General features: G+C 42.5%; 1 protein-coding gene across 1 annotated transcript; it reads left to right on the top strand.

Moving 5' to 3' along the window:
- Positions 1-9,922, top strand: LOC107553344 (serine/threonine-protein kinase ULK3-like). Its single transcript, XM_016235545.1, has 12 exons — positions 1-203; positions 1,131-1,251; positions 2,137-2,232; positions 3,112-3,255; positions 3,778-3,860; positions 4,475-4,630; positions 5,485-5,590; positions 5,679-5,719; positions 6,216-6,318; positions 6,392-6,456; positions 6,541-6,619; positions 9,852-9,922. The coding sequence occupies exons 1-12, from the start codon at positions 126-128 to the stop codon at positions 9,920-9,922; spliced, it is 1,143 nt and encodes a 380-aa protein (XP_016091031.1). The 5' UTR covers positions 1-125.
- Positions 9,923-10,210: the final 288 nt, after the last annotated feature.

Genomic DNA, 10,210 nt, shown 5'->3' on the forward strand with positions numbered 1-10,210 from the left:
GTGTTGGGAACCACTGGTGTAGATCATGTGCAGGTTTTGATTGACAGATTGATTGGTTTCAGACTGACAGCAGGGAGGCGGTGGCTGTGAAGGTGGTCAGTAAGAAAAGTCTGAATAAAAGCTCAATGGAGAACCTGCTGACAGAGATTGAGATCCTGAAAACAGTCCGGCATCCTCACATAGTGCAGCTCAAAGACTTCCAGGTACAAACACAAATAAAGATTCACATGCCTTTTAGGAACAATGTGTGTTTACTTTTAAATTGTAGTGTATTTAGATAGTTTAGCATGTGTGGGATGATGATGCATCGGCCAATGTGATATTATAGGAAATAAAATTATAGCACAAAATGTCAAATATTAAAAGAGGGGTAAGAAGCCCCCCTGGATAAGGTTTTACAGACTGTATAAATGACTTTTGATATAATTCTTATTAAATATTTATATACTTTCTAAAGTATCATTCATGTAAAATACGAAATCAGGTGTTCTATTTAAAATTTTACTTTGACAATTTAGTTGAATAATTGAATAACCAATGACAGACAAAGCAGAATCTGAAAGGTAGAATTATATACTTAGGCTTATATACAGGCATGTGAATATTTACATTTTTAATTGAAGATATGTCATAATAGCAACACTGTGAATGCAGCTTTAATGAGTTCACTCAATTAGCCTATAGTTTTAATTAAAGCAAAGATGTCTGAGATGTACATCTAATTTATGGAAATATTAAATAAGAACACCATTAATTACAAAAAGAATTACATTAAAAAAGAATAACATGCTAATTCTGCTGGCCCATCTTACCCCAAGGGCCTAATTTGATCTTTTTACTATTTTACCAAAAAAACAAACAAACAAAAAAAGCCTACAATTTTTACTCCACAAGTCCAAAAACTCTTAATGTGTCCACAAATCCCTCATTAACAAGTAGTCACTAAAAACTTTTATTTTTAACATATTGCATAGGTCACTATTTTCCAGAGACACACAGTTAGATCAGTTAACCTCAAAACTGTTTTGACTGAATAAATCTTTCAAATGTTATTCAGATAAAAATAAGAAAATGTAAAATTAACGATGTCGTGGCTCATCTTACCCCGCATTCCTCTGTCTGTCTGTCAGTGGGACAGTGATAACATCTATCTGATTCTGGAATGGTGTTCAGGAGGAGATCTGTCCCGTTTTATCCGCAGTTGCCAGATTCTTCCGGAAAGTGTCGCTCGTCGCTGCCTACAGCAGATCGGTACACACACACACAGACACTCTCACTCACACAGACACGCACACACACACACACGCACACACACATACACACTCGCACACACACGCAGACACTCTCACACACAGACACACACACACACACACACACTCTCTCTCACACACACACAGACACACACACACTCTCTCTCACACACTCGCGCACACACACACAGTCCGCAGTTGCCGGATTCTTACGGAAAGTGTCGCTCGTCGCTGCCTACAGCAGATCGGTACACACACACACAGACACTCTCACTCACACAGACACGCACACACACACGCTCACACACACACACACGCACACACACATACACACTCGCACACACACGCAGACACTCTCACACACAGACACACACACACACACACACTCTCTCTCACACACACACAGACACACACACACTCTCTCTCACACACTCGCGCACACACACACAGACACTCACAGACACACGCATACACACACACACACACACTCTCTCTCTCTATCTCACACACACACTCTCTCTCACACACACACACAGACACACACACACACACTCTCACACACACACACACACTCTCTCTCTCACACACACACTCTCTCACACACTCACACACACACACACACACACACACACACCCTCTCACACACACACACACACTCTCTCTCTCACACACACACTCTCTCACACACTAGCACACACACACACAGACACTCACATAGACAAACGCATACACACACACACACACTCTCTCTCTCACACACTTGCGCACACACACACACACGCAGTCACACACACACTCTCTCTCACACACTGGCACGCACACGCACACACACACTCTCTCACACACACACCACAGGATCTATACTGATGAAATGTGTGTGTTTCAGCATGCGCTCTTCAGTTTCTCCATGAGAAGAACATCTCTCATCTGGACCTCAAACCGCAGAACATCCTGCTGAGTGGAAACGTGCTGAAGCTCGCAGGTGAAACTTCACAACACGCGTGATTTGGGGAATCATTCGAACACTGCAGGACGAATCTGAACTTTCAGGTTTCAGCACATCACTATCAGCACTAGTGTTACATCACACACTGGCACGCACACACACACACACTCTCTCTCACACACACACCACAGGATCTATACTGATGAAATGTGTGTGTTTCAGCATGCGCTCTTCAGTTTCTCCATGAGAAGAACATCTCTCATCTGGACCTCAAACCGCAGAACATCCTGCTGAGTGGAAACGTGCTGAAGCTCGCAGGTGAAACTTCACAACACGCGTGATTTGGGGAATCATTCGAACACTGCAGGACGAATCTGAACTTTCAGGTTTCAGCACATCACTATCAGCACTAGTGTTACACTTGAAGAAAAGACCGTAAAAATGAGCTCTAATGTCCCGTATTCAAATGAAGACATTTTCATGATAGTATTTGATAATGATAGTAGTCTTGTTTTGAGAAATTGATCAAAATGAAGTGAGTTTATGGTTAAAACATAGAAAAATCAACTTAATTCAAAGGGAAAACAGGTTTCCATTCCCCAATGACAGATATTTGGGTAACACTTTATTTTAGGGTCTCACACACACACACACACACACACACACACACACACACACACTCACAGACACACACTCACAGGAATCCGGAATACAAGACAGTGCATGCAACATTTATTAAAGACTTTCTGCTCTGATTTAAGACCTTAATTTAAATGTTAATTTATGAGACTTTTTATTATCTCAAATGTTTTCTAGACTCGTTTTGTTCACGTCTGACGTCATTTGAACGAGTCTGATGTGATATTTTACTTCTCAGCATCTCATAATAAGGTGAATAATGGGTTGTGTGTGTAGATTTTGGTTTTGCGCAGTACATGAGCCCATGGGACGAGCAGCAGGCTCTGAGAGGCTCTCCGCTCTACATGGCTCCTGAGATGGTGTGCAGACGGCATTATGACGCTCGAGTGGATCTGTGGTCCGTCGGGGTCATCTTATACGGTGAGACACACTAATACCTCTAGATTTAGAGAAATAGTTCATCATTTACTCACCCTCATGTTGTTCTAAACCTGTATGACTTTGTTCCTTCTATTTTTGTCCACATAATACAAAATAATGGTCCAGTGTTGTGTTAACGCCAACATTCTTCAAAATATCTTAATTTGTGAAAGTCTTGCAACATATTCAGCAGCACAACTGTTTTCAACATTGATAATAATCAGAAATGTTTCTCGAGCAGCAGAGCAGCATATTATACTGATTTCTGAAGATCATGTGACACTGAAGACTGGAGTAATGATGCTGAAAATACAGCTGCGCATCACAGAAATACATTACTGTTTAACACATATTCACAGAGAACACAGCTGTTTTACATTGTAATAATATTTTTACATTTTTCTGTATTTTTATCTGATAATTGCAGCCTTGGTGAGCAGAAGCGACTTCTTTCAAAAACACTAATAAATCATTATTATTCCAAAGTTTTGACCGGCTGTTTGTGTGTCTTTTTGAGGGCAGAAGCTTTATTTGGACGAGCTCCCTTCGCCTCTCGCTCTTTTGCTGAACTAGAAGAGAAGATCCGCAGTGAGAAACCCATCGAGGTGAGAATTAATGACTCACTTGTGTTCACACTGCTACACAATGGAGTTTTGTTATAATAATCACCAAAAATGAATATTAGCTGAAAATTGCTCACTCTCAGGCCATCTAAGATTACGATGAGTTTATTTCTTCATCAGATCTGGAGAAATGTAGCACTGCATCAGTGTCTCAGCAATGGATCCTCTGCAGTGAATGGGTGCCGTCAGAATGAGAGTCCAAACAGCTGGTAAAAACATCACAAGTAATCACAGCACTCCAGTCCATCAGTTAACATCTGGAGAAGACAAAAGCTGAAACACATCTAGCATTAAAATGCTTTTAACTCAAATACATAGAGTCCATAATCCATAATAACTCTTCCTCCAGTGAGTCAGTGTTCTGGTGTGAATCAGGAGAGAAATCTGCACAGATCAAGCAGCGTTTAAACAGCTCTAAACACATATGTGGCTGGATTTTGATGTGAGAGACAACAGCAGATGCACTTTTTTTTATTGCTGAGACACTGATGCAGTGCTACATTTCTCTCATACTAAGGTACACCTGCATTCTCTCTGCACCACTAGATGATGTGGTTGTATCAGACATTGCCGTGATCTGCTCTCTGTGTGTTTAGCTGCCGCCCGGAGCGCGAGTTTCTCGTGACTGTCGAGATCTGCTGCTGCGGCTGCTGGAGCGAGACCCAGAGAGCCGCATCACGTTTGACGAGTTCTTCCTGCATCCCTTCGTGGATCTGGAGCACATGCCCAGCGCCGAGAGCCTCGGGAAGGCCGTGAGTGCGACAGAGCCAGCGCAGATGAACTCACACTAAAGCAATGCGCCCCGTGAAGCCGTGGTTTACAGTGAATTTATAACGGCTAAGGGGCGTTGTTAGGTAAATTCACTGTAAACCACGGCTTCACGGGGATTATTGCTTTTATAAAACGGTTATTCCATATACGTAGTAAGGTTTCACAAAATAAAACGGAGCAAATAAAGTGTAATGATATTAATAAACACAGTATTCTTCCACCAAACAATGTAGCGCCTCAGAAACAGTTGTGGTTGCTACAAAGTGGTTGCCGAGCAACACACAAACGTAAACAAAGGTGTGTGTTACTTTGTAGCGTCATTTACAACAGCTTTGAACGCGGCTCAGCCAATCAGAGCCAAGCACCGGAAACATCCGCTTTATAATAACACTTTTGTATATTGAACAAATGTATCTTTATTTTTACCCAGCCATTTGTTGAAGTGTGCACTTTTCTCTAAATGCATGTGTAATTATGACAAACATCAGATATACACTACAAACATTATTGTTTTCCAATCATAAAAATATCTAAAATTACTTGAATCAAGATACAATTACTTGAGAAGCATATTAAGAAGATATTAAGTCTTGTTTTCTAAAAAAATGTAATCAAAATCAAGTGAGTTTAAGCTTAAAGCTAGAACATTATCCTTCATCGAGATCAGAAAATTAAACTAAATTCAAAAGAAAAACTGGTTTTAAGCTTAAACTCACTTCATTTTGAATGTACTTTGATTTAAGAATGTGTAGATATTTGTAGTGGAAAAAACAGTACAAAAATACTAAGTAAGAAAGTCATGTTTTGCCGTGTGTGAACTGTATTTGTCCTCTAGAAAGCGCTGGTGTTGCAGGCGGTGCAGAAGGACCAGGATGGAGAGCGATCGGCTGCGTTATCTCTCTACTGTAGTGCACTCGAACACTTCGTTCCTGCCATTCACTGTAAGACACTAACGCCTCAGTCTCTCTGTGTTACACGAGTCCGCAGGGCTCCGCTTCACTCTCATCATCTCCGTCTCTGCACTTTCAGATGAGACGGACAGACAGAGGAAGGAAGCACTGAGACAAAAGGTAAATAAAATCATTTACTCACCATCATGGCGTTCCAAACCAGTGGGAACTGAGGCTCTTTAATGAAAAAGAAGCCATTATAAAGATAGTTCATAACACTAATCCAATGAATGAGAACAATAGATGTGACTCTTCATTTGTTTTCTTTCAGGTGAATCAGTATGTTTCTCGTGCTGAGGAGCTCAAAGCGCTGGTCAGATCAGACAACAAGATCACTTTTGAGAAGGCAAAATCAACCAGGAACATATTAATAGGTAGGCAGTACTGCATTACTGATTTCTAATATCTAACTCCTGGTTTGACATTCAAGTGTTTCGTTGTTCACAGAAATGTCCAGAGATCAGCCGCGTTTACTAACTGCCCTGGAAGTGGCGTCCACTGCTGTTCGTGGGAACTGAGGCTCTTTAATGAAAAAGAAGCCATTATAAAGATAGTTCATAACACTAATCCAATGAATGAGAACAATAGATGTGACTCTTCATTTGTTTTCTTTCAGGTGAATCAGTATGTTTCTCGTGCCGAGGAGCTCAAAGCGCTGGTCAGATCGGACAACAAGATCACTTTTGAGAAGGCAAAATCAACCAGGAACATATTAATAGGTAGGCAGTACTGCATTACTGATTTCTAATATCTAACTCCTGGTTTGACATTCAAGTGTTTCGTTGTTCACAGAAATGTCCAGAGATCAGCCGCGTTTACTAACTGCCCTGGAAGTGGCGTCCACTGCTGTTGCCCAGGTAATGGTCATGATGGCTAATTTGCATATGCGTCATGTGAGCTGCAGTGTTGCATGATGGGTGATGGAGTTGCGATGTGTGCAGGAGGAGAGCGGCGCGGAGGACTATGACACGCTTGATTTATACCAGCAGAGTCTGGGCGAGCTGCTGCTGGCGCTAGCAGGTAAATGTTCATTTGTATTTTGTAAACACAGGTGTACGTTTTATATATGAAGCCTAGCAACCATCAAGAACACCTTAGCAACCACCTAGTAACAACTTAAAATACCATACCAACCACCAGGCAACAGCCTAGCAACCATCAAAATACCCTAGTAACTGCTTAGCAACGGGTGTGAAAACTCAGAACACCCTAACAACCACCTAGCAACCATCTAGAACACCCTGGCAGCCACCCAGTAATAACCCAGAATACCATAGCAACCACTAAGCAACAGCCTAGCAATATCCCAGATACCCAAGCAACTGCTTAGCAACAGGTGTAAACACTCAGAACATCCTAGCAACCACTTAGTAACAACACAGAATACCATAGCAACCACCTAGCAATAGCCAAGCAACCACCTACTAATAACCCAGAATAACATATCAACCATCAAGCAAAAGCTTAGCAGCCATAAGAATACCCTAGCAACTGCTTAGCAACGTGTGGAAACACTCAGAACACCCTACCAACCACCTAGTAACAACACAGAATACGATAGCAACCACTGAGAAACAGCCTAGCAACCATCAGAATACCCTAGTAACTGCTTAGCAACGGGTGTGAAAACTCAGAACCCCCTAACAACCACCTAGCAACCATCTAGAACACCCTGGCAGCCACCCAGTAATAACCCAGAATACCATAGCAACCACCTAGCAATAGCCAAGCAACCACCTACTAATAACCCAGAATAACATATCAACCATCAAGCAAAAGCTTAGCAGCCATAAGAATACCCTAGCAACTGCTTAGCAACGTGTGGAAACACTCAGAACACCCTAGCAACCACTTAGTAACAACACAGAATACGATAGCAACCACTGAGAAACAGCCTAGCAACCATCAGAATACCCTAGTAACTGCTTAGCAACGGGTGTGAAAACTCAGAACCCCCTAACAACCACCTAGCAACCATCTAGAACACCCTGGCAGCCACCCAGTAATAACCCAGAATACCATAGCAACCACCTAGCAATAGCCAAGCAACCACCTACTAATAACCCAGAATAACATATCAACCATCAAGCAAAAGCTTAGCAGCCATAAGAATACCCTAGCAACTGCTTAGCAACGTGTGGAAACACTCAGAACACCCTAGCAACCACTTAGTAACAACACAGAATACGATAGCAACCACTGAGAAACAGCCTAGCAACCATCAGAATACCCTAGTAACTGCTTAGCAACGGGTGTGAAAACTCAGAACCCCCTAACAACCACCTAGCAACCATCTAGAACACCCTGGCAGCCACCCAGTAATAACCCAGAATACCATAGCAACCACCTAGCAATAGCCAAGCAACCACCTACTAATAACCCAGAATAACATATCAACCATCAAGCAAAAGCTTAGCAGCCATAAGAATACCCTAGCAACTGCTTAGCAACGTGTGGAAACACTCAGAACACCCTAGCAACCACTTAGTAACAACACAGAATACGATAGCAACCACTGAGAAACAGCCTAGCAACCATCAGAATACCCTAGTAACTGCTTAGCAACGGGTGTGAAAACTCAGAACCCCCTAACAACCACCTAGCAACCATCTAGAACACCCTGGCAGCCACCCAGTAATAACCCAGAATACCATAGCAACCACCTAGCAATAGCCAAGCAACCACCTACTAATAACCCAGAATAACATATCAACCATCAAGCAAAAGCTTAGCAGCCATAAGAATACCCTAGCAACTGCTTAGCAACAACTGTAAACACTCAGAGCACTCAGGCAACCACCTAGTGAGAGCCTAGCAACCATCCAGAACACCCTTGCAACCACCTAGTAACAACACAGAATACGATAGCAACCACTGAGAAACAGCCTAGCAACCATCAGAATACCCTAGCAATTGCTTAGCAACAGGTGTAAATACTCAGAACACCCTAGAAACCACCTAGCAACAGCCTAGCAACCATCCAGAACACCCTAGCAACCACCTAGTAACAATACAGAATACCATAGCAACCACCAAGCAACAGTCTAGCAACCATCAGAATACCCTAGCAATTGCTTAGCAACAGGTGTAAATACTCAGAACACCCTAGAAACCACCTAGCAACAGCCTAGCAACCATCCAGAACACCCTAGCAACCACCTAGTAACAATACAGAATACCATAGCAACCACCAAGCAACAGTCTAGCAACCATCAGAATACCCTAGCAACTGCTTAGCAACAGGTGTAAACACTCGGAACACCCTAGAAACAGCCTAGCAACCACCTAGTAACAACACAGAATACCATAGCAACCACCCAGTACAGTACACACTGGTGAGTGAGTGTTGGACAAACATCACTGACATTTTTTCCTGAAAATTAAAAATGTGGTTCTTCATAATCTGATGAGCGTTATAGAAGACGGCGCGGTGGAGGGACGTCAGGCATCCAGATGTGGCGGTGAGTGGTTGCCAGGTCAGCGTGTGTGGTACGATCATCTCGCTGCCATCTGGATCTCATTGAGAGCAGCTCTCTTCATTCTCAGAGTTACTAAATACTGAACCAAATGAAAACTGTTATCTCTCAACCTCCTCGAGAGCTCCAGACCCTCCCCGCTCCCAGAGCTCTGCTGGATTCCCGCATCACTGCAGGGTTTTTTGGCCGTTACGCACCCGATGTTGATCTGTTACAGTGCTAATGCCAGCACAGTGTGCAAGGGCTCAGTGTGCAACACTGTTTAACAGTTAGCGCAGGCATCTGCAAGAGATAATACGACTGGTTGTGGAGCATTTCTCGATTACTCGGTTCATTCTGCTGCTCATTGGTAAGTTAAGCATAAGGGTTTGTTCAGATCACTAAATAAATATTCAACTGTTGTGCTGTTACTTTACCGATAAAGAAACGGACAAAAACAATCCCACCGATTTACACTGAAGAAGAGACTTTATTTAATACTTTCATTGCGCTTGCAACTACATAGCAATGTGCTAAAACCCCCACAAAAAACCATAACAGCATAGAATCATGTTAAATCCCACTCAGAACACCATAGCGACCACATAACAATGTGCTAAACCCCTCAGAACACCATAGCAACGTGCTAAACCCGCTAGTTACTCTCTGGAGGTTTAAAAGCAGAAGTCTGCATTCGTCAGTGTTATCATGTGTGTATATATGTAATGTATGGAAAGTGAAGCCGTCCGCAGGGGTGTGTGTTGTTATGAGCTGATATGTTTGTCTGTCTCCTGCAGGTGAATCTCAGGCCCGGCGCAGAGAGCTGCTCCACAGCCAGGTGAGAAGATCACGATTTATGTGCTTGTGACATCTGAATCAAACCCTGAGTGCTCCATATGTCATTATGGGCTCATGAACCGCTGGCACATGACTCATGCATCAGACGCAATCTGCACAAAAACCACATTCCAATATCAGAACTTTAAAGGTGCTGATGTCATTTTTTCATGCTAATTATGCTAGAAACATGCTAACAACATGCTAAAACAAATGCTAGCAACATAGTAACACGTTAATCATGCTAGAAACATGTTAGTCATGCTAGCAACATGCTAATCATGCTGCAAATGTTAACATGATAATCATGCTAGAAACA

Source organism: Sinocyclocheilus grahami, unplaced genomic scaffold (assembly GCF_001515645.1).
Source record: "Sinocyclocheilus grahami isolate Dianchi unplaced genomic scaffold, SAMN03320097.WGS_v1.1 scaffold471.1, whole genome shotgun sequence".
Lineage (NCBI taxonomy): Eukaryota > Metazoa > Chordata > Actinopteri > Cypriniformes > Cyprinidae > Sinocyclocheilus > Sinocyclocheilus grahami.